Source organism: Macrobrachium rosenbergii, chromosome 19 (genome assembly GCF_040412425.1).
Source record: "Macrobrachium rosenbergii isolate ZJJX-2024 chromosome 19, ASM4041242v1, whole genome shotgun sequence".
Classification (NCBI taxonomy): domain Eukaryota; kingdom Metazoa; phylum Arthropoda; class Malacostraca; order Decapoda; family Palaemonidae; genus Macrobrachium; species Macrobrachium rosenbergii.
In genome coordinates, this window is record NC_089759.1 from 26,270,588 (window position 1) to 26,296,921 (window position 26,334).

Genomic DNA, 26,334 nt, shown 5'->3' on the forward strand with positions numbered 1-26,334 from the left:
TCAGCTCCCTTCCTGTACTACTTACACAACCCTACATGATTCAGCCGTCAACATTATTTTAACATGCACTGCATAGCTTAAGAATACTTAGTAATGTACTTTATTTCCTGGAATCTTAAAGGAGTAAAAAGTTAGATTACTATTGACTTTTTGTATCCCATAATGCCATTCCACCAGATATTAATCCTGATAAATTCCAAAGGATGAAAATTACTGAGGAAGTAAAGATTAATGAGGACATTAAATACAAATTTTTAATCAATATAGAAAATAAATGACCAACCATAGAATCATACAAGTTAAAAGTGTAAAAAGCAAAACTATAGAGATGTGAGACACTTACTTCTTTGTTTATCACGAGCAGAAGGACGAGTGAGACCAGATGTTCCCTCAGGTTGCAAGTGGTATGTATGATTGTGCTGGACATGATCAACACCAGTGCCAGACACCTCTGAAAAAACAAAATTACAAATTAATACATTTCCCTCCTTAAAGTACATTACACATTTCATAAGTTTTATCAGCAGTTATTCTTAAAATTTAAAAACTTGTAATGCCATCATAACAACTAGTTACTTCCTTTAGATGTTGCCAGAAACCTAAGCTGCTGTAACCACAATTTAGCGAGCAAGGAACAGAATACCATTCCATAATAATCCCTTATATCTTTATAATTGATTGATTGAATAACTTCCATTACCATCAGATTTGGAAATGATGGTGAATAGGTCAGTCTCAAGGGTAGGAATCTTTCCTTGAACTGGTGACAACCAGCATAATGCAATACTAAATATTCTATACAGCTGCAATGTGAAAGGTCAAAAGAAACTAATCATGGTTAGTCTACTTGTGTTCAAGAACAGATCATTCAAAAAGCAGATCTTGTTGAACCCTTGCATTTTAATTTAATGCTCTTGATCCCTTTAAAACTTTTGCAAGAAACTCAAAATCCTCCAAAGCCTAAGTGTTAATAGTATTAACTTTAACTCGGACTAAATTACCTGGAGTCACAGCCAGTGTGTGTGTGTGTGTGAAAAGTCAGTCGTAGTGCAAAAGGTATGCATATGTTAAGTTTATCCAATTTCCTTTTCCGTATAATTTTGTTCATCAATAGTATCTAATTCCTGTATATTTCTATCTTTTTCTAACAAAATTCAATTAAGAATTCCTCTAGAACTCTCATATGATGACTTTGCAGGCAAGTTTTTCACCTTCAAAAATGTTGATGAAGGGTTTTTTTTAAAGTGGGGAAAAAAAACTTTGACAATGCCAAATAGATTTTACTCCTAGACAAGCCAATATATCAAGAATGCAGAGAGCCTGCTGGGAATACAGTGACCCTTGGCAACTGTATGACAGATCTCTACACAATTCTAAAGGAAGGTTGGATAACCTCTCAATAGCTGAGTTAAAGACTTCTAGGTTTGATGTAGCTTGTTAACTGAAGATAAGATGCCAGAGAAAGGGTTTTCCTGTTTTTGCTTTAATTTTTCCATGGCTACATATCAAATTCATGTAAGACTTGGAGGTGGTGAGCAATGTTATTTTTAATTTCAGTAGCTTTATCAAGAAATTATGATATAGACACTAATAAAAAAAAATAACTAGGGTATCATAATCATTATAAAGATTCTTTCAAATAATTTTTGAATATCAGACTTCTAATAGAATCAAGTACAATACCTTCTTTTCTAAAATATGTAGTACTAAAAGTCCAAATACTGTACGTAAATAAATACTGATGCTATACACATTCATGAATATTATATACAACTACCTTGTTCATAAATGAAAGACTATGCATTTCACCTAAAAATTTACTGAGATACATAGGATGTTGTGAACTATACACATTGAATTAGTTCCAATGTATCCTTGACAACTTACTTAGTACTTTATAAAACAGGAAAAAAGAAAAATTTTTCAAAAGATGAAATATTAAGTGTTCTTGTACCAACATAATGCAGCTAACAACAACTAACACTACCTATTTAATTCCTTACATTAAAAGACCACAACAAAAAATAAGACCACAGAGCAAATAGTCTCTAACACCTTCATCAAATATGATACATAAAGGATGTATACCAAGAACTGAAAGTCAAAAAGCATGTAACAAAGAGGCAACAGTCTAAATTAATGAATATGCAATGACAACAGAATGGTCCTCCTCTCCCAAAAGAGGCAGAAATTAACACTCAGCTACTGTCTAAATTATACAGTATATACTGTATATAAATAAGTATGAACTTACAACAAAATAATCTAGTCTCCAATGCCACATAATCCAAACATTGCAATGAGCTAGTTTTGTTACATGTATGGAAGATAAAGGCCTGTCCATACTAGGAAACATTGTTTGGAAACAAAGTTTGCAAACCATTTCCAAACAGATTGGAAACTGTTTGCAAACAATGGTTCCTGTCCAGACCTCAGTTGACGTCACTATGCCTGCTGGTGCAGTAGCCTCTGTATTTTACTTGGCAATTTTAATGCACTCAAGGAGGGATAAGAGAAAGAAAAAGAGATGGGTGAGGAAGCTTTTAGAAAATGGAGCATGTCATGCATGCTGACTTGCTTCTGGCGTGTATATATATGTACATATACATATGTATAAGTATGAATGTTTAAGGCATACAGTATATGTAATTATACATACACATACATTATATATATATATATATATATACATACATACATTATACAGGTGTATATATACATATACGCAAAGAAACATTAAATGTTTTCCATTCTGGATGGGAAACAAATTTACAGTAAAAAGTGTTTGCAAACAGTTTGTACTTTGTTTCCATACAATGTTCCCTAGTGTGGACAGGCCTTAATAAGCACCACACTGTGGGTAGACTTGGAGCAAAACAGAGTAGCATGGCAGAGTCTCTTCTAAGCATTAATAACTCATTTACAGTAAAACTGCCAATGGGTTAAGTAGTTATCTCCTGCTAGGTAATATTAATACAGCATATCAAACATGCATTTATGATGTTAGTGTCTGTCAGTAATCTGTGTAAATCACTATATTAAAGACTGTCTGGTTTTTGCTTCACACTGGTCTGTGGGCATGGTGACCATTTTGTTAAGCTGTGTAGGTCATTAAGCTTCTTCAGATGATCCAACAAGAGAACACACAGGTGAACCTTACACTTACTCAACTGCATGTATCTCTAGGTGAGGGTATGACACTATTGAGAGGGTAGCCAAGGCCCAACTTTACTTTTTTTTTTTTTAATATCAGCTGTTAACCTTCAAGACAGTACTTGTATACAATTCATTACTCATTAAATGTTAAAGACAAAATTTACCACAGCCTGAAATATAGGTTAAGGCACAACTGGCTACAGTACCATCATATAGCTAAAGCAAGATTGCTGTGTGCTATGACTTAACTAAAGACAAGTCAAAAGTATTGTGGTCAAATTTACAATGAAACGGAGTAGATTATGATACATAATGTAAATGGTGACTGTTCATATTTAGTACTGCAATATTAACCAAACATCTGTACACTTGTGACAAATACGGATGTAAATGGTGACTGTTCATATTTAGTACTGCAATATTAACCAAACATCTGTACACTTGTGACATATACCAGTGTTAATTAAACATTCTGGAATATCAGTGATAATGGAAACTTTCTGTAAGCCATGCAATTGTTGTTTACCACTGATATATACCTGCTACATATGGAATATCTCGCAGTAATACAAACTAACCAAAGGCCTCCTATAGAGACAACAATTAAGTATGGCTGATATTTTGTCATACCAAGTTTTAATAACTTAAGAAGCCTATCAATTAAATTACAGAAGTGTGTGTCAGATGTGGTGAGGGCATTCTAGCCAAGGGAGCAGTTACATTAATAACTAATAGGAACTAAGGTGGTCTAGATCATCCAACAACCACAGCCTGATTTTTATCTTGTGCATTCAATGGCAGTGCGTTGGCTGAGGTTCTACAATAAGCATACAATTTATGAGTACTTATAGATGTTTACAACATGTAATGTCTTACAATAAACTTCTGCCTTTAATACCAAAGGTTTCACACACCAGTGCATCACAAACCTACTACATCCACAGGCTAATCAATAATACTCCTGGCAGCCTGTAATGTTAATTTTACATTTCTTCACCAATCACTTTAATAAGCAAAATTTTTTTTGCCAATTTAAAGTCTGGTAACAATGGATTTTCTTACCTGGAACTAATTTGGCGAATGTACTGTAAAAACTGAAACATTCCCGAACTTGTGGTTGGCACACAGCAGGGGAGCTCTCTTCACTTCCACCCATCTTCTATTATCTCATTTATTTAAAACAAAGGTGTCAGATTACTTCCACCAAGCTAAGGTTTGACCTATCCCTTGCAAACTATTTTTGGTAACATTGTCCTTTGGCTATCCAGAATCCACATGTATCTCTTACAGAACATTTTAAATTATGCAATAGGTGATTTAAGCTACTATAGTTTTGTCCTGAGGCCACACCTAATAGTTCTGGCTAGCATGACACATGCCTTACAAGGATGGCTAAATGACTCTAAAGCTTAGGCTAAAAACACTAGTTTGGAATAAATGTAGGCAGGAAAACCTTCCTCTATCTTTGATGAATGTCATGAAGGCATCTAGGCTGGACTTGGCTACAAGTAGGTATGAGAACCTAACCCATTAAAGGAGAACAGGGCACAGGCTAACTCTGAACATTCACACTCTCCATCTGGCTTACGATAAGATTAAGTTATCCAAGGAGTGACAATCACTGATTACGATAATGGTAAGGTCCCATTGTAACTGAACTGAAATAGCCTATAACTCCGGAGGCATTGGCCTAACTGCAAAATGCTAGTAGTTCCCGACCTTTGGCTACCAGTCCCAACTGCCTAGGGATGACAACCTTGGATGTCGCCAACAGTTACATCCTTCTTTAATCACACCTACTCGTCAACCAGATAAGACACTTAAAATAGCAGAAATATAAGTAGTGGTGACAACTTGACTGGGGAAAGCAATCCGAGATGACTCAGCAACCGCGACTAGTCCTTACTGCTAATAGCTAGTCTACTAGCTAAGTCACAAGAAGATTATCTTGGTCCAGGCTTCAACCTTACTTCTTTCTGACGATTACCATGATATTCTATCAACAATAACACAAACACACCGGCTACGATATCGTTTGCGAACAGCTTTTGATAAGATAATTTCAACTTGAGCTTCACCACAATATGCAGGATATTTCGGAAATACTACAACTGACATTCGCTGCAATGTTGTTTACTTCTAGTCTTCGTCTGCCTCCTCACATGCAGCAGTCGACCAATCATAACATCCCTTGAGTTGCCAGTTGCAGTTATACGTATTTTCGTGATTTCCGATGGAATATTCGCCCTGTGACGTTAAATAACACTACTATACATTTATTAATCTGGACTACGAAGAGATAAATGAATTTTCAAGAGTAGTAGGGCAATAAAAAGTGATTGAGGGCATATGGCAAGATGCTGTCGAAGTAAAAGAAAAAAAAACATACAGCGCCATCTATTATTGTGAACAAGAGTTGCGTTTCTGCCACGTCATTCTGAGTACAGCGAGAATACCAACTTCCAACTCTAGTCCTTCAAATGTCTCTGCTTTGTTGCTTGTTGAACAAGCAGTCAACGGAGCTTCTCTAAAAGACATTTTGAGCATTCTCATGACAACGTAACAAAACGCATCCGAGAAAATATTCTTGATGGTTTATCTCACCGGCCGTTCGTAACTACAAATAACCTGCGCGATCATTTTTATTAATTTAGAACGAATGGCATGTAGTGTCACAAGTATACTGTTCTGAATCTAAACATCATACCGCTTGAGTGATCACTAGCAACAATTATGATTATTATCGGTGTGGTAAAAAAGTATACTGTGCCTTCCGTATGCTGCCTTTGACGGTATGCTTTGTTTTCTTATATACAAGGATATTTGGTAATGAGAAGTCGCAATAAAATCCACGTGTTGTAGCCTACCATTACGTACATGGAGATAATTTTTTTATATACATGCGCTTAATGACTGTATGATAAATGTTCACTTATCCTTAATTTTCTATTCAACATCCAAAATATGATACAGCACAGTCGAAATAATCATGCACACATGGTTTAGGTCTTTACTTGAAAAAAAAAATGGATAAAATCGAACGAAATATTTTCCTCGCGCCGAAAAATTATTTTTTACAATAAGTATATGTTAATTACTTTATCATCATCCAAAGTTACCGTAAGTACCGTATACAAAAAAAAAAAAAAAAAAAAAAATCTTACCGTCAAAGGGTGAATAATATCATGTGGGTTTTCTACCTCAAACCAGCAAAATCAAAGTGGCACACATTTTAATTTCGCTCCCAGAACCAGCATCTTACTGATAGGGAGGGGGACGGTAGATGAAAACCAAATTTACCGAGAACATGGCTAGTTATTTGCCGGACAATCTCCGAGTTGTATGTATTCCCGAAATTAATAAACCAATCGTATAACCGCGCTCCCAAACGAAGTATTTTTCTGGCAAAACAAGTTGCAAGTTAAAAAAAAAAAACTCTATCAGGGTAAAAGTGATGGCATAATCATTACTGTGGATTGAACGGAATAAATGACATCATAGATCATGATAACAAATTCCACAAAATACCAAAGAATATAAAATGACAAAAAAATAAGCAATGCTGAAATCTAAAACCGAGTGATAAAGCATTTTATCATAAATTGCTCACCATAGACAAGGAGCACAGGAATACATAAGCTATATGTAATCAGCAAGCGTTGCACTGTCTATGACAGAAACTATATAATATAATGCTTCAATTGTAATGGAGAACTTGAATGCCCAGTGTGGTGAGGTTAACATGTTAAAGGGATTGAAATTCAAGAACACAGCCATGACACTAAAGAATGACTTATTCATGAAATCTCTATGATGCGCCGATCAAGTGAATAGGACCTACAGGATGAACAGAAAAAGGCCTATAAGGAGGGGCTAAAAAAGTAAACAAGGAAGATGAAAGTAACAAACATGTCTGTCAGTGAATCAGAAGGTGCCGGACAATTTGTGTGACGCAGGAACAGGGAAGGGGGTGGAACGAAATAGTGCAAGAGTGAGTAAGAGGGTCAGACCCAAAGACCGTCTGTTGTTTTACGGACACACTTCTAGTGCTGATGGGAAACGATGGAATATATATGAATGAGACACCACGGCCATTAATTGGGGCTTTTACATCAACCTTGTGGGGCACAATAAGGTGGATTAAGAGTACAGACGAATAATTTGGTGCAAAATATTGATTATAAAAGGTAACCTTATTTGATACTGAAAACACTGCATTGATTCTTCGCGAATATCTAATCCACTAGAACTTAACGATATGAAAAGATACATGATCCCATATCCCAATTATGTAAAGAAGAAAATACTGTACTTGGAATACCTTCCACTGCAATGTTCTACTGAATATTGTTCAATGGTATTACAATGACGACAAAGTTTACATCATTGCTAATGTCATCCTTCTAAAAAATTTTCTAAACGGACAAGGAAATGAAGAACGGCAAAGAACTGTAAAAACTCTGGGACTCCAGAAGAGCTCGTGCAACAAGAATAAAAAAAATCACGGTTAGGAAGAGCGCCGCTGCATAAGCACTTCTCTATTATTTCTACTACTTGCATAATAAACCAAAGCCTAGACCGTAATTCATTGATGAGTCTGGAAAAACCGTTTGCAACTGCGATTCAGGAAAAAAACACACACCCGAAAATAAGTGTTCATCACTCTTCAATTATTATAAAAATGTTTTAAAATGACACACGAAATTAATAACTCTGGAAGTTTTTTTCTTAATGGTCGCTTGATCTTTTAACAGTAGCAATACTTTTCTATCATAAGAGAGAGTAGTCAACTACCTTATAAAAGTAAAACAAGATCCGTGACGCCCAGTAGAGATCTCATGAAAAATAATCATTACCCAGCCACCGTGCCCATTTAATCCCCTAACTGTAGAAGTGCGGAACAGTCTCTGGTGCTAATGCTCGAAAGTATAGGGGGGCTGTGATAGTTCTTGAAAGCACCATTCACCATACTATTCGTGTATACGTATGTTTATGCGATTGTTTATTTGTCTTTATATGGCTATTTATCTGTTATCTTCTATTCGCACTTTTTTTCGCTTATTTCACATAGGGCTTACCATTCTGTGGGAAGTTGTTTGGCAAGATAATGGCCGTCTAGGTGTGGTCCATTTGAATGTTGGAACAATTTGTATACAAATAATACTAAAAACCTGTTGCCCAGACTGAAAATATATCAACCAATATTTGTCTTTTCTACCTTATAATAGATTCTCTCGATGTTAACATAGCCATTCAGGATTTTGGTCAACTACCAACAACCCAATATTATCTAACGGTTGATGCAACCAAACGAAAAAGTGTCTCGTTGAAAGCAGATAATATGCATTCCATTTTTTTTAAAACAACAAAGAGCTACCATGGCTGTTTAGTATTTTTATGGCTAAGGTGATACAAGTCAGAGAAAAAGCACTCCATGTAAGCGCAATGTAGTGGAAAAAAAATGGTCATAAAAGTGTGAAATGGTTGTTTGCAGAGTACTGTAACTGACTGAGGATGGTGAGGAGCGACTGTAGAAACTTGTGAAAGTTTGAAATGACTCTAAGGGAGGAAAGGGACTTAAAACTACGAAAAGACAGACTGCACGAAAGATCAAATTAAAAAGGCAGGGTGTTTAAACGCGTAAGGATGAACGTGAGTGGCTGTGGGTGGCTCGATGATGAAAAGCAAAGGAGGGGGTTACTACTTGCCGAGTCAGAAAGTATAGATACATGAGAACAAGCGTCTTAGTTCAATGAATATATTGTAAAACTAAGTGTGGCTGGAGAAGGTGGTGATATTGAGCATATATGGTCTAGGAATGGGAAGGAGTGAGAGCGAATTAACAAGTTTCAGGGGATATCTGAATATGAGCCTAGCTGGGTTGGAGAACGAGCAAAGGTCGTCGTGCTGGTGATTTCAAATGCAAAGGTAAGTAACAGAGATAAATATATAAAGTAGTTGGTAGTTATGGAGTGCTTGCAGTAAATCAAATGAAGACTAATTGCCCTGAAAAGTGTTTGATAGTAGAAGTACATAACTTCCATACAAAAATATTCATAAGTATACAGAGAACATAGAAAATGGAGAGGAAAATGGCTTATTACATTATTCGTCAGTACAGATTAGACTGAAGGGAAGTTGGATGGATGCAATGGTGATGAGTGGTTAAAGCGCTATCTAATAATTAGGGTACTGCATTTGGATGAGGCAAAATCGAGAATAAAATGCTTTTAGAATCACAACGAACAAGCGAAAAAAGGACTCAAAATATGGCTGTACGTGTAATTAAGAAAAGTAACTTCAACAAGAATGTCCTACCAATAGCACATATGGAGAATATGAATGGAAAATGAGTGTCTGGGATACTGAGGAAGGTGTTTATGAGGAATTGCAAAATTCAAGGTCAAGGAAGGGTTACAAGCTTATGGGAAGGATTAAATAAATTCAAGGTAGCATTATGAACGGAGACTTTTATTGTAAAAAAAACCCACCAGAAAAGAAGTAACTGTACTGCAGAGTGGCATAACAAAATATAAGGTTTAATGAAGGAAAAATATAGAAAGTCAGAAATGCAGCTATATGAGAAAAAGAATATCACACAGGTATATAAGAGGGTTATATGGTAATCCAGGACAACGAAAAAAATGAAGGTATATTGGAATGAAGAATGCAAAGGGAAGGTTAATCCAAGGATCTCGGTGTAAAAGATGCAATGGAGAAATGTCTAAAGAATGTGGTCTCATGTTACACGAGTTCTCAACAGCTGTTAAATGTAGTGGGGAGATGGTCGGCAGACCTGAATGAGGCTGCAGCAGAAGAGGTTGGAGTTTATTTGAAGGTGTCTGTAAAGACGTAGTTCAAAGATTGGAACAGTAGAAGTTGATGGAACTGCGAATTACAGGAGAAAGCAGATGGAAGTGTAACTAATCAAAGTGTGTAGGGTGTCTGGGTAAGTGGGTGAGGAAAAAAATAATGGTTCCTTTGAATAAAGGTAAAGGGCTAAAGGTTATATGGTCGATTATGGGAAATATTTGAGCATAAAACTGTACTAGTAAACCCGGTTTCATTTGAGGGGAATAAGACAGAGAACAGAATGTGATAAAAGAGCAATGTTGGTTTAGACACAAGCGAGTGACGGAAATAGTAAGCATGTATGTATGTAAACTGCGACACCATATACTCTTGTTTGTTGTACATACAACCAGATGTACTACAGGTTGTGTGTGTACTGTGTACTGATGAATAGTTCTAGCCATGAGGAACTGTTAAATAAAATTCCTTTCACTATGAACGAAATAATGAAGGGAACCTGACTGATGACAATTACCTTCTGCAGAGAGCAAAGATAAAAACAAGCTAAAGCTTTAAGCTGAACTGAGGAAGAAAGTCCTTGAGAGTGTATGGAACAGCTATAGTATAACTATTCACACTTGTGAAACAAACAAAGACCATCGTGATATAGGTCAGCATGCAATACTTCATAAGACTAGGATATGCGAGCAGTGTACGTAAATCTTAGTAAAAAAATTTATTAGCAGTTGAAGATAAAACAATGGTCTACAATTAAGAAACTGGAATACATTATTTATATGTACAGTAAGTACAGTATATGTAATAGCATTCGAGGGAAGGGCATTGGTAATCTGGACATAATCATAATGTGCAATGCTCCATATGGGAAGAAATGGTTGTATGTCAAGTTCCATCATAATTTTATTCATATTAAAAGGAATTTGGTAAAATTTTTATGATTTTAGCACTAGAACTGTTAATCAATATACCAACACGAACAAGTAAACTGTACATATATTAAACCTTCATCACAATTTAATTGTTGGTGCTACTAAATATTACCTTTTCTAGGTAATCCTACTTTAAATCTTTGCGGAATCAAGGAAATATTCAAGCATGAAATAATTCCGTTGCATTATCGAAGATAAAATAATATACAACAAAGGAAAAACCAGTTATGCAAAGTAACTGGAATGTGTGTGAAATGCATATCACTGGCTTGCTAAACTATCACTTTGGTCTGAAATGACAACTGACTACGAATCTATCAAGATAAGGGTAATGGCCATCAAGTAAGGTATATCAGTCAATCTCTCATGTCTTACCTCTTCTCGAATTCTTTGAGTATCATCTATAATTCACATTCATATGACTTGCTTTTATTCATTTTTTAGATTTACTTAAATTTCCTCATTCTCAGTGCCCTTTATACATTTCTTTTGGGTTTCTCATACTGAAAGTCCAATTCCTTGTACCTTTTCCAGTTATTTTTGAAAAATTATTACAAAAGATTCTAAAAATTTTTTCTGAGTCAGTCGTATGATTCATTGAAATGAGTCCTGTTTCTCCACACCATGGAAGTCTATAATGGCAAATATAAGTTTAAAGAGTCATTAAAGATTTAAGAAGTTCAAAAGGTATTTTTTGCAAGATCACGGCAACACAAATTTCTGTTAATGAATTATATTATATGGATGCAAATGCAATATTTTATTTTTAACTAATTTCTTCCTGTTCTTGTTCCTTTCAACATAAACCTAAATTCCATACAGAGACCCTAAATGCTCAACAAAGGATCATTTGTGAGGGAAAAATAATTTACGAGACTAAAAGCAGCCTCTCAAGATTTGTTCTTTTGGACAAAAATATCCAATAAATTACAAATGATTAATTTAATTTGTAAAAACTGGTCAAATCAGTACTTAAATCTCTTTCCAGCTAGAAAACTTGGCTGTTCTTTCTCGTTAAACACAGCACCTAAGCTGAGGGGTGTAATTAATTTTATTTTCCACATACAACGTTATTACACCCACTGTAAGTACACCTCTTGAGATAATGTTCCCCAGTAAGCCTGACTACAGACAGCCCTGTGAGATCTCTCATTCCCACTTGAGGACCTTCTGGATTTGGTCTTCAATGCACAAAGAAATGGACCGCCTTCTTCAGTTACGAACTCTTATCTTATGTTTACTCCGCTACAGTTATCATTGTAATACCATTCCCAATGGCCCAACCTTAGCCCCCTTAAGGGTCAATGGCTACTTCAAGCTGAGAAAAGTTCTTCTCCAAGAAAATGTTCTACACTAGTCTCATCAGTTCTGAATGTGACCTATAAATCCCAAATACTGCTAGTGTTTCTTTTCATCATACTCACTCTTGACAAGTGCCTCGTAGTCATAAGAAATTAAATAAAAATATGGGTCATCTAGACATCACTAATAATATAGCCTTCAAGCATTTTATAGCTTTCAAGCATTTTCTGCCTAACAGAATTATATCCGTTTAGGTCTGGGCTTCTCTTGAATAGAGCTCAGTGCATCCTAAGGTAGCTCAATATCAGGATTCCTTTTGTAAAACACTTCTTTTTCTTTTTAGTTTTTGCTCTTTTCTTAAATCATTGTCAACCCCTAAGTAATGTCATGTAGTATAAACAAGCCATAAAATAAGTTTCTCGAGATAGTATAGACCTCAAGAATCAAACATTTAGGCTTGAAAAATCTCAAGCTGGTGATGGCCAATCACTGACACAGCTCACTATCAATCACTTCAACCTCAACCCTATAAGAGTTAAAACACTCAACTTACTGATCTAGTTTAACTACCTAATAATAACAACAACTCTTCCTTCAAGTCCCCTTCACTGCCCTCTAGGGCGCATACTTTCACAAAATTTTATACATATTCATCAAAAAATTCTTCGCTTCATTTGAGGTCACAAACTTTTCACAACCTACAATTATTCACTTGGATCATACTCTTCTCAGCATGGTTACACTTCAGGAATTCAACTCTGAAGATTCTCGAACAACTAGATCAATAATTCTTTAAGAATTAAGTCAACAAGGATTCAGATAGTTATGGTCCTCACCTATGACTGAGTGCAACTGATGCATTAAAAAATATGAAGCTTAACAATGATGAAGATGGTGAGAGCTGGAGAAAGTATATGGTACTACTTGATGGGCATTCTCCTTGTTTATACCAAGGAAACATTAAATTTGGTTTTAAAATTTTCATTTTGCAACCTTGCATACCATGCAAGAAAACTGCAACATTTTCAGCACAGGTGGTATTCAGTAAAATAAAAAACGAAGATAAAAAAAAATTCATGAAAACATAAGGTTCATAATTTAGGTACCTGTAAGACTTTTCACTATGACAAGAAATTTCCTGACAGTGAGTAAGAGTTAGTGAAATTAGTCTTTAATACCTATTCATTACTTTGTTTTCAAGATATTTTATCAAAATGAAGATAAGTCACTTGTGTTGCACATAAAATATTTTTAGTGAAATACTTAAGTTTTCTTCTCAACTCTGCACTTTTCCTATTGCTAACTTCGTGGAGCTTATGTTTATAGTGGAAGTGTAATGTAAGAATACTTGCACTGTGCCAAATTCAAATATTACTTATATGAGGAAAGAAAGGTTGGTACACATTCTAGGTTAACACAATAGTAAAGTATCTTTTAACATTTTTTGCAGACAGCATAATTGTTATGTCCAATATACTAGTAATTTACAAGAAAATCCACCTATGTACTCATCCTTCTGTAAATGTGACACACCACTGATGTGTTTCAACTTATCTATTAGAAATGTTAAGGAAGTTAACATCACAATGTACTCACCCCCTTGTGAACGGAAGTCCATTGTACATGAAAACTTCATTTCTGAGGGGTCTAGAGCAGTTGCTCCCTCCATAGAAGAAATACCTGGAGGGGGTGGATAATGGCCTCCATAGCCACTGACATCTCCTCCCACACTGCTACTGCTTCCACTGCTAACACCACCTGCTGGCCCTCCTGACAAACAGAATGAAACTTTTTACCAGATTTAACTACCAAAATCAGTTTAGCAAATCAATGTATAATACTGAAACACAGTACACACATCCATGATGGACTGAATACTGCAGTACTGAAAGTCTTCAGTTTTTTTAACTAGAATACAAAATTCCTAAGGAAATATATTTTTTCATAAAAATTTCTTCATATAAACTACCCAATATTCATTAATGTTGTTTTTTAGTGAAATATAATTAATATCTTACTTAAACTGAAATGCAACACTTCATTTACATACATTTACATAGTGAAAAACTTTTAAATTTAACTTTACAATTCTAACATAATGCTTTGTAACAGTTTTATTTTATAATCTAATAGCACGTGTTCTACAAGAAAAACATTTTAAACTTACAATAATGAGGCTTATGGCATCTGGTATTGCAAGAGCATTTTGAAAATAAAAATTTGTTTAAGACACGAATTAACAACCTAAAATTACAACAGCTAAGGAATTGTAATGACCAAATTAGATTTTAATCCTGTGGTTAAATTTGCCACAAATCCACGATAAAAATTTTGGTCGATATATGAAAATGTGGGAAGTTATACATTTTCCTCTTAGCCAACAGGATTTCTAGGCAAGAATGTTTGTGATATGAAATGTATACAGTGGTAATGAGCTCATGTGGCACCATATCACCATATAAAAATGAGAGAGAGAGAGATTAAGCAAGAGGCTGAGAGAGAGCCTGACTGCCCTAGGAATTTAAAACAAATGTTCCAAGCGCTGTAACCTGACAGTTCCCGCACAGTAAAAGTCTGAGATACCTGGTAATGAATTTGGTAAATATGGTACTGTATCTTGTTAAGCAGCTGCATTAGGGGATTTATTAATTTCTCTTTAAAGAAAGATAAAATTGATATAAATATTTAAATAATTATGGTGGTTCATAATGTGAAAATAATTCCGAAAACAGAGCTGGAATTCAACTTGAAAAGTCTAATTTACATAAGCTTACAGTCTGACCCAGTTTTTCTATGTCAACCAAGCTGAAGCAATGGCTAATTATAATGAATTACTAAGAATTGTGGTAACATTGTACATGTATTGGCTGTATGGCCCCCTTTAGGTAAAAATAATTTCTCCAACACACACACACATACAAATAACCACACACACACACACACACATATATATATACACGGTACATTACAATTTACTCTGTAGGGTTGAAAGATTACAGTATCAAAGTAAGAATTTTTACTTGAAAAAACTTGGTTGTTTTACTGTCTCATAAATCCATGACCTCACAAAGACAATAACATGCTGTACAGAATGAAGTTATACATGTTAAATGTTCTAGCTGGTATAACCTAATTTCTTAGTGATTGGTTTTTCTGCCAAACTTATGTGAGAAAAAGTAACATGAACAAGGCAAGGTTTCTATTCTGGCTAAAGTATAATGATTTCTGTAGCTAGTCCTTCAAAGCTAGATATTCTCAATGCATGGAGATGACACAATGGGATATGCTGAGGATTAAGGCATGGGTACATCTTAGCTGAATACTGTGTAATTATGGTGGTTCATAATGTGAAAATAATTCCGAAAACAGAGCTGGAATTCAACTTGAAAAGTCTAATTTACATAAGCTTAAAGTCTGACCCAGTTTTTCTATGTCAACCAAGCTGAAGCAATGGCTAATTATAATGAATTACTAAGAATTGTGGTAACATTGTACATGTATTGGCATCCAAATATGAGCCCTAAATCACAAAAGGAATGAAGTAGAGGTGAAATGACTAAGAAGTATGTTTCATGGCAATTATAATAACTATATAAACAACAGCCCTATATAAATGTATACGTGATTGAGACCAGTAGATAAAAGGCAGATGAGGTAGTCAGGTGATGCTAACAACAGGCTTCATTGCAGCTTGACCAACGTCATGTTAATTCCTAAAACATGCAAGTTACAAGTGCCTTTACCTTAAGGGTAATGAATTCATCAGCACATGAACCTCTCCTGATACTGAATGAAATGGTCTACAGAGAATTTTCTTATCTAAAATAAGTTGTTATTTCTAGGGACAGAAAACACGTATACCTACAAAAGTAAACAAACCTGAACACTTATAAAAACAACAATGCACTCTTTATTAACTGGTATACTGTAGGTAGCTGAACTCTCTCTTTCAACTTTCTCCTAAATGACATGTCCATTCCAGTACTGAATCAACTAATGCTGCTGATCCTGATGATAATCTAAGCTCTCCTCATGGAATGATACATACCTCTACTATTGCAAACCTTCTCTGAAAAACCCCACTTTCAGCAATTTTTTCACTGACCATTTTCAAGTTCTTATGACAACAATTACTAATGTTTCTGTTTTAACTTTAAGTGTTTGTTCCCTGTAAAATAGCATATCTAGAGTTATAGTCATAGAACCATGAATCTCCTTTCTATTAAGGATTCTGAACAATGCTCGTGTTACCTTCCACTTCAAGCTTTCATTTTTGTTCCTAAAACAGATAAACTGAACCCTACCAGAAAGCAGGTTATTGTTCGCAGGGCCTACTATATTTACAAAGATTTTACATTGCTAGATTGTCATTCCCAAGTCAAGATATCACAAGCAAATTTTTCCTTACAGTATTTGCTTGAGCAATAAGTTGTTAACCAAACATACACACAAACGTAATGTGTTTGATTTAATTATCTGATGCATTATGTACTTACACAAAATATCAAAACATCAAAAATCTTTTCAAAATGACCATTCAGTATAATGATTTTAATGCAATTGTCATGAATATAAATTTTACAAAAAAAAATTTCACTAAGACTACTAGAATTATACAATAAAACATGCCTAATTTCCACATTTCTGTTATAAAAAATTTATATACTACTAACCATGAGGCAAGTTGTCATGGAAATATCTTATATCTCGACCAAACTTGTGTTGCTTTTTTAAAGGAACAGGAGGCATTCGATGTGGATCTTCTGGAGGATATCGATAACTACTGCCACTATAATCTCCACTATGGTTTCGACTCCCACTGTCTGCAAGAAGTAAGAGTATAAATTCCAGAAAAATTATTAAGTAATGAAAACCTTAATGAAGCAAGACTTAATGTCCAAGTTAATCCTCACAAATTTCATATAAATAAAATCTCCCAAGCAATAAAAATTAAGATTCAACAACAATGTATCTGATACATACATGATGCTATATATAATTTTATTTAAGCCTTAATTTATCCTCTGCAGATACAGTAAATGAACACATTAACTAATAATAATGATTGTGTCTGAAACTAAATAAATAAGTAAATACTGTATAACAAAAGAAAACTACTTTTGAAGTAAGTAAAAAAAAAAAAAGATATTTACTAGCAGTTTGGCTCTTTTTCCCAGTCAAATGACAGGAAACAAAAGAATATCGATACTACATAAAGGAGCAACAATTTGTTGAATATTAAGTCATACAAAGATGGAAAAGCAGCAACTTAACACAGACATACAACATATACTGTATATTGTATAACAGAATGCTACAATAATGCACATTATTACAATGGCATGGTCACATACTCCCCCTTACACTGGCATAGATGAGATGAAGGCCAGGAATGGCTGCTTGGCAGCCATACATGAATAAATGGTACTAGAAGCAGAATAAAATGAAGGTGTGTATGGAGAGGGAAAAAAACATTCTACTTAGTGTATGAGCAAAAAAACATCATATGGTATATATGCTGAGAACATGAGGTCTACTTAAGAACATGACGGAAGAAGAGTGTATTTTTAAGATAAGAGTGGGAGACGAGGCTTTACTTGGAACACGTGAAATAAAGTGAATCTATTTAAAATGCAGGTGAATGAGATAACAGGATTTACTTAGAAAATGAGTGCATGTCCTTCACAATGCTGCTTATGTTTCAAGTAGCCTTTGCGACATTCATCTGGTGCCTCCAATGACAGATAATTGTTAATTGCATATCTGTACAATACAAAACACCCTTCATCACAGATATTTTGAGTGCTAACTGTGTACACTTCCTAGTGTAGTGTACTGCGGTATTATGTACTATATTTGTAAGGCATGCATTGCCTGTCTCTGTAAATCTAACTGAAAATGTACAAACTTAATTTCATCTCTTGTCACACATACAATAATTTAACATTTATACTATGTGTCTAAATTTAAAATGGTTCAATAGGTCTTAAAGTATTATGAGTTTATTACTGAGTCTAGTAAGAAAAAAGCTTATCATACAAATACCTCACTTTACCTATTAATATACATCCAATTTTTAACAGCCTCAAAACAAGTGAGCCCGTTACTCTGAGATTTCACTATACTGTATGCACATACATAGAAATTAAATCTGTTCCTCTACACTGGGATACGCAATGGTTAAGAGGGCAGCCGTGCAATATCGTATCACCCACATCATGATGAACGAAAACAATCTGCATCAACTTGTGTACATTATATTTCTGGATTTCAGATATCTATATTTAATTGAAGTGGTATAGCCCCATCCCTGGAAAGTGAAAATGTTAAGCACTTCTTTTCACTTTTTATATAGAAACATATGGACATTAATGCATACATTCATCAAATCTCAGTACATACACTAGCCAAATTGGTGCAATCTCTGAATCTCTCACTGTTCCAATAAGAGTTCTTGAAATATGGAAAGTTTACCATGACAAATGTCTTAAGAAGTGAATCTGCACGTTTCTTTGGCACATGCACTTTATATCATTATAAAATTTTCAGCCATTTGTGTTTCACTCATTTTGATAGACAGGTTGTTACCTCCTTCAACATGTTATTAGTGCAAGATGACACTGATCTATAAAATGAATGTAAACATGAGAGTAAAAGAAGCATTAACAGCTAAAGAAAAAACACTTACAGTCAGTCATGGCCATTTCCATTAAAGCTTCATCATTAAAAATTGATGACAGCAAACCATCAGTTGTCTGATTCATCTCTGAATTTGAGTTCTGAAATCAGGCAGAGATAAAATCAGTAAAAGTAAAAATCTAAATAATGCAATTTTACACAAAGAAAGCAAATACCACCCAATTTGTTTTTTAAAATGAGTTGCCTGTTGTGACGTATTTTTGCACATTTTTCATTACTGAGTATATTTACACCTATATGGATGTGAATACAGCACATTCATGCAAAAACACAGACTTGACAACATACCTGATAATACATCATTTCTGTTGGTAGAGACGAATTGACTTCCATCTTATATTGGTTATGGTCACTTCCAGCCAAGTCTGAACTATTTGTCAAGTTCATACTACTGGTTACTAAATGACTGGAAGCCCCTGCAAAGAAAAGGATTCCTCACTCAATATTCTCTAAAAAAAAAAAAAAAAAAAATATAGCGTAAAGACATAACTTCAAGTCCTCAGCCCTGGAAATAATAAATTGCCCAGGTTTAAAAACACTGTCAACACCAGAAAGTCACTCACTTTCTTACAAGACGATTTGAAACCTACAAAACATTTAGCTAATATGTGATCGGATTCATCGAGTACGGTATCCTGAACTACCACTAAAAACACCACACTGTACAATTGAAATTGTCATCCTCTTCACAACAATGAAAACAAAAAAAATGATGTAAATTTTGCTATTTAATACCACCATCTATTTTAAACTAACAAAACTGAATTTGTATAAATAAGAAATACCGCGTATGATTTGCGTGACTAAGACAGTTTCTCTCTCTAAAACTAATCTCAGAATATTGTGATGAAGGAAAAGTAAAATGTGTAATATATTCTATGGGAGAGTTAACTGCAATGCAACAAGCTGTTCAGAAAGCAAATCCCAATAACGGTTCTGACATTTCTCTCCTCTGCTTTTCAGCTTAAGAGGTGTTACTAATGTTGACAAATGTTTTATTTTTTTTTTTTACATATGAATTTTGTCCATCCTCTCCTCTTTAAAGTTCTGTAGTAAAAATCTCAGCTCAAAAGTTCATAATGTAATTTTTTTTTTTATAATACCTTTTTTCCACAAACGTCTTCCATCATCAATACCTACTCCTCTCTAATTTTGTTTTCTTTCTTTCTTTTCCTTCACTTGAAACTTTCAGTACTGTTTTTCTTGATTTTCCGATTTAAAAAAAAAAAAAATCAGTGCAGTCATTAATTTCTGTATGACATGTTTCCGTTTTACCACCATAACCATCCTATATGTATTGTACCTTACATCCTCCTCAATACAGTATATCATTCAGGTATGAAATTTATTTAACATCTTTCAATGTCCCTCTCACTGAGCTTCCTTATGATTTTTTTTAGTGCACTGTAAAGAGTTAATTCATCGTTTATTTTCATTTCATTAGCCTCTGAGTCACCATCTTGCAACAAATGCTTTTGCATTAAGACTTATTAACTATCAACAAAATCGTTCTATTGTAGAATGCGCCTATCTACATCCTTTGGGGATACATTTTCTCCTACAGAATACCGGATAATTTGAAAACAGAGTTATAATAACCATTTGCATTTTATATCCTTGAAAGCCTATTATGATTTTTTATGACATCACTCGGCCAAAAACCCCTCGAGTTAAAAAACAATTTAAACAATATATTCCTCTATTTCATTTTAGCTTACTTTTTCTGTGCCTAAACTTATGTTTCTGTTGTATATTAAATACCAGTAATTTTCTTCTAATCAAACAAGTTATAATCTACAAAACTGGTATACAGTATTATCAAGTTAACTAATAATAATAATAATGGTGATAGCATATGTTTTCCATGCTAATTACAACTAATATAACTAACAATAATAAAAATGGCACATATATTATCTTATTATTAATATAACTAACAAACATAAAAAGTGTACATATATTACCTGAATATGCTAACAATTAACAGGGATATAAGGATATTCCCATGTTTTGTAAGAACCTAAAAATATCTTTAAAAGACTGACAGCCGAGTGATGTGGAATGAAGAAAATGATACTAGAAAAGAGAGTGAAAAGGTGTTGAAGAACAGTGAAAGACTGAAAAATTACGCATGCTCAAACTTTTCGTGGGAAAACAGTTGCTGCTACAGAGAGAAAAATAAGGAAACCCGCAAAATAATTTATAAACAAAATTAGTTAAGTGATGGGAGGCATCTCTTACAATAGTAGGGGAACTGATCATGAAAATTAACACATTTAACAGGTTGAAGAATGGGATGGCACTAAAGGATGATGGTATTAATCGTGACCGAAAAGATACACCATCTTGGTGGGAGCTGCGTAGTTGTTTTGAAAGAAAATAGCGATGTCCAATGGGAAGGGTAACATAATCAAACATTTTAGTTAAGGCACACAAAAAATATCACCAAAAGGAAGAATGGAAGACAGGAAGAGAGGTAGTACCTAACCACGAAGAAAAAGATAGACTGAAGAATGGAAGACAGGAAGAGAGGTAGTACCTAACCACGAAGAAAAAGATAGACTGAAGAATGGAAGACAGGAATAGAGGTAGTACCTAACCACGAAGAAAAAGATAGACTGAAGAATGGACGACAAGAAGAGAGGTAGTACCTAACCACGAAGAAAAAGATAGACTGTCTCTTTAAGAAAAAATTTAAGATTCCTGGGAGATGTGTGAACTTGTGCTGCTGAAGGAAACGTCCAGGAATATAGATAACAGCAATGAGTGTTCTGTGGGAGGTTACTAAGTATACCTACGAAGTGGTAGAAAGTGTGTGCTGACATCAGATAAGGCACCTAATCCAAATGGTGTGATTGACAAGTGGCGGGGGGCTGCAACAACTTACAGCAGTTTTAGGCAAGGATGAGGATATGGAGAGGGCTCGCATTATCTACCGTGTGAAAGGCTTCGAAGACAGAAATCTTTGGGGTGTATGTTCCGTTTATGAATGGGAATGCAATATAATTAATACATACAATGTTTATGCACATGGTTGTCTCCTCTTATATGTTAAACATTCTGGCCATAAAAAATGCTTGCGTGAAAGTACACAAACACGTAAAAGATTCATTTGGTGTGCATGTAGACGCACGCCCCAATAGCTTATTTTGTTTATTACTGGCGTGTTGAAAAAGAAACTGAGAAAGGCCAGAAGACAGGTTGAACTCAATTAAACAAAACACGGTTTGTGAGAATGAGTGATCAAAGAATGCAGTACTTTACAGACACAAACAGGACATTGGAATAATAGAAAGCAGATGACTGAGTGTTTGATTTGCAAAGGTAATTCAAGATAATGGTGGTAGAGAGAGAGAGAGAGAGAGAGAGAGAGAGAGAGAGAGAGAGAGAGAGAGAGAGAGAGAGAGAGAGAGAGAGAGAGAGAGAGAGAGAGAGAGAGAGATACGATTAACAATATCTGTTTCTTTCCAGTACCATAAAAGGTGACAGATCAAAACACAAGCATAAATGAGAGAGACTCGCAGAAGTGTGTGCATCAAAGATTGTGTCAAATTTCTTTAGAGCAGGAAGAAGAGACCTATAGAAGAGCTACACTGATAAACATGGAGTGAGTCTTCGTTAAGAAGAGATACTAACTTATGGAAATTGTAAGAGCATGTGTGTGGAAGAACTGGTTCGGATATGGCTTATTGGATGCGGTGCAAAATAGAGCAATTTTCCATTACATTTTTTTCCGCAGAAGCAGCCCCCATTTTTAAAACAAAGGTTGATAAAGAAATAAAAAAAAATCAGCGTGAAATAAACAGAAATGAGTTTACTTCACATCTTTTATTACAAGCCTGAAAAAATACGACAATAATTATACTATAGTCTCTCTTGATTTGATCCTATAACACCGAGTGACAATGAAAATATCATATGAAAAAACTAAGAAACCGTGTTTACAGCATGACTAGTTTTGAAAGAGCGAGAGAGAACTAAACATGAGAAATATGATTAAAACGATTTTTCCCAACTTGGAAAACACTTCCTTTAAATTCGGGTGAAAATTATACTAGATATAAATTGCACTGTAACTTTAGAGTGAGAGAGAGAGAGTTGCAATTACCATTATCTGTTTGTTACCAGTGCTATAAAAGGTGACAGGTCAAAACACAAACATACCTAAGAGGGAAGTTTGCATTAAAGACTACGTCAGATTTCCTAAGAGCAAGAAGAGGCCCACCAAAAAGCTAAATTAATAAAATGACCCGAGCGTTAATTAACAAGAGGCATTCACGTATAAAAGCAGTAAGACCATATCTGAGGAAGAATTGCTTCATGAAAGTTATGAGGTAGCATCAAATAGTGGTTATTTCTTCGTCATCTTTTTCGATGAAGCAGCCCTCTTTGGGCAATGCCTTTCTCACTGCTAAGGAAAATAAAATATGGGTAAGACATAAATATAAGTAAGTTTACTTCACGTCTTTTATCATAAGCCTGAAATAAAATACGACATTAATATACCCTATGCGATATTGTTTCTCTCTCTCTCTCTCTCTTGATTTGATCCTGTATTATTGAGTGACAATGAAAGCATCTCATATAAATAACTAAGAAACTGTGTTTACAGCACTAGTTTTGAAAGAGCGAGAGAGAGCAAAACACGAATAATATGATTAAAATGACTTCTCCCCAACCTGGAAAATATTTTCTTGAAAATTCGTGTAAAAATTGGCAACAGACATAAATTGAACTGAACTTGAGAGAGAGAGAGAGAGAGAGAGAGAGAGAGAGAGAGAGAGAGAGAGAGAGAGAGAGAGAGAGAGAGAGAGCATGAGTAATGCGACAAAAAGGAACAGCTTCGCCACCTCCACCATACTAACCCATGCTGTTGGTGTAAGTGATGTTATGCGTCATGGGGTCGGACATAGGTAGGGGCAGAGTGGCGTTGTTGAGGAGGACTCCTCTGGGCACTGGTGGCGTCGGTGGTGTCGGGGAAGCGTCGTGAGATGGGTAAAGGGCTTGAGGATGATGAAGAGGTGGTGCGTGGCCGTGAGGGTGGGTGGGCGAGGCAGTGTGGGCGGCCATGGGCGTGTGTGGGGCCTGGGATTGGTGGGGATTGGGTAGCCCTAAGTACTGTACCACCTCCTGCCACCGCTCCATTTCCCCACTCCGGACCAGGCTGCCCAGCCGACCCTGCAAAAAACACACAAATAACATTATTTTTATATATACACAAAATTAACAAAGATGATTTTATTTCTACATATTCATTAAAACAAAGAAGATAATATTATGTTCCCCATATAACAAGCTAATTTTATACAGATACACAAGGAGGACTTGGTGAATTCATTCTTTTTGAAACAACATCCACGAATTTCTTACCCACGAGACAAGTAAGAATAAAACGTGCCATTAAAGTCTAGGAAAGAAAAGAATAAGTTATATCCCAATTATCTCCCAATACCTTCAATCACCTTGAACTTCTCAAAGAAAGTTTACTAATAATTAAACCCTTAAGAAAAGTCGTTGATGAAAAATATTATGTGGGAATAACGCATTTTCTTATTTCCTTTATGAACTGCAACTCAGCGTACATACAGTACATACTGAATGTCGTAAATATACGTATGATGGTAACATATAAGTACTTCAGGTTCTGCAGGCATACATACAGGCTTACACACACACACACACACATAATATATATATATATATATATATATATATATATATATATATATATATATAGATATATATATATATATATATATATATATATATATATATATATATATATATATATATATGTGTGTGTGTGTGTGTGTGTGTGTGTGTTTGTGTGTATGCGCGTGCGCGCGCACACAACGCACACACATATATAATATACATACTATATCATAAATAACTTGAAGGTCTATGAAGTACGATTTTACTTATATGCAAAATATGTCATGTCCATGCTTATCATTTCTATCTGTGTTTGCAAGCATACACATACTGAAGAAGTAGAAATTGCGTCCAGTACCCGGCTCTTGGTAAAAACGATATTACTACCAAAGCAAAACGAAAAATAAATCTAAAGACACAGTAATCACAAAATGAAGCTGATATATATCAAACGTACCAAAAAGACGTTGCAAAATCTGCAACAATACTTGTAACATTTGTTGGCACAGTTCAAATGCGGGTGACCGGCATAGCTATAAGAGGCGGCCACGCAAACAGCGAAGGGGAATACCCTATGTAAAGTTTATCGTTTCCTTAGTACGCTCAAAGGAAAACCAGGAATGGAAATATTTACCACATCCAAAGAATTCAAAAGGCACTTTGCTCGGTTTTCACGACAGGTTACATACGACACCTTCATGAAGAAAAACAAGAACACTTGATATACATTTCATTATTTTCGAACTTTAGGTAATATGCAGTGAGATTTCCAGTATCCGTATACATACGTAGGGTGAATGTTTATTAGTTGCAGGGCAAAAGACACGATCATGTAGAAGAAAACAAGAAAATAAAGGGTTAATTGTGAGAGAATGCAATGAGACTTGGGGAAAACTAAGGCGTACTTCTGAGAAAAAACTTAGAAGAATAAACAGTACTGAAGAGAATTTAATACAGAGATTAATGAGAAAATGGATCTTAAAATAGATATCGCAAATGCAGAGATGGTGTGGGAGGAGAAAGCACTCTTGTGCCGATTGGAGTTAACATCTTGAAGGGTTAATGAATGTAGAAAATGGAAGAGATGCAGATCTGAATTATGTAAGTAGAAGGTGGTAATTTTCATTCTGAAAGTGACTGCTGAGGATGTAAGCCAAGACAGTAAATGTGATATCTGATTTTGACTAGATATATCCCGTCCCCCTTAGATTTCTAAATGCTATCAGGTCCCTAAGGATATGAGTTGTTTTAATAACAGTATCATATGGAAAAGGAATAGTATATAAATAAAACTAAGGAATTACGCAGCGGTACGACCATACGGGAAAAACTCAGAGAAATGAGGCAAATAAATTTTACAAAAGTATAAATTTTTTTATATTCAAAACAACCAATATAAAACTTCATAACTTTCTGATCTCCCTTAACGCATAAGATAATATTCCGCTAAGGCTTCTCACCTCAACTGTGGAATCTGTCATATACAAAATTCAAAATGGCTAGAGAGTGATTTCTTTCCTTTTCTGGTGTTTTTTCTTTCGCATTACACCTTGATAAGAAATTCGGATCACATTCAGTCAAGCGATTACAATCCTTCACAAGATGCAAGAAAAAACCTAACATTCCGCAAAGAACGACAGTTTGGATATGTGGATGCCTTTCTGACTTGGTAATCTAATTTAAAGTTTTGAATGCGCTTTCCATTATATTAAATGACCTTCTAACAAGTATCAGTTTTAAAAATAACAATTATAGATACTGCAGAATAAATGTTCAGTGG

General features: G+C 34.9%; 1 protein-coding gene and 1 long non-coding RNA gene across 9 annotated transcripts in view; one reads left to right on the top strand and one right to left on the bottom strand.

Annotated features, from left to right (window-relative positions):
- The window catches only part of LOC136848765 (uncharacterized), a 205,695-nt gene that overhangs the window by 175,299 nt on the left and 4,062 nt on the right, over positions 1-26,334 (top strand). The window lies entirely within an intron of this gene.
- cnc (cap-n-collar) overlaps positions 1-26,334 on the bottom strand; it is a 455,033-nt gene that overhangs the window by 14,725 nt on the left and 413,974 nt on the right. For all 8 annotated transcript variants that reach the window (XM_067121352.1, XM_067121351.1, XM_067121345.1 and 5 more), the window contains 6 exons: positions 23,765-24,077; positions 19,188-19,315; positions 18,889-18,979; positions 16,874-17,023; positions 13,797-13,970; positions 344-451 (listed from right to left, as the gene is read on the bottom strand). In XM_067121352.1, the coding sequence (XP_066977453.1) occupies positions 344-451; positions 13,797-13,970; positions 16,874-17,023; positions 18,889-18,979; positions 19,188-19,315; positions 23,765-24,077 (964 nt within the window). The remainder of the gene's footprint in view (positions 1-343; positions 452-13,796; positions 13,971-16,873; positions 17,024-18,888; positions 18,980-19,187; positions 19,316-23,764; positions 24,078-26,334) is intronic.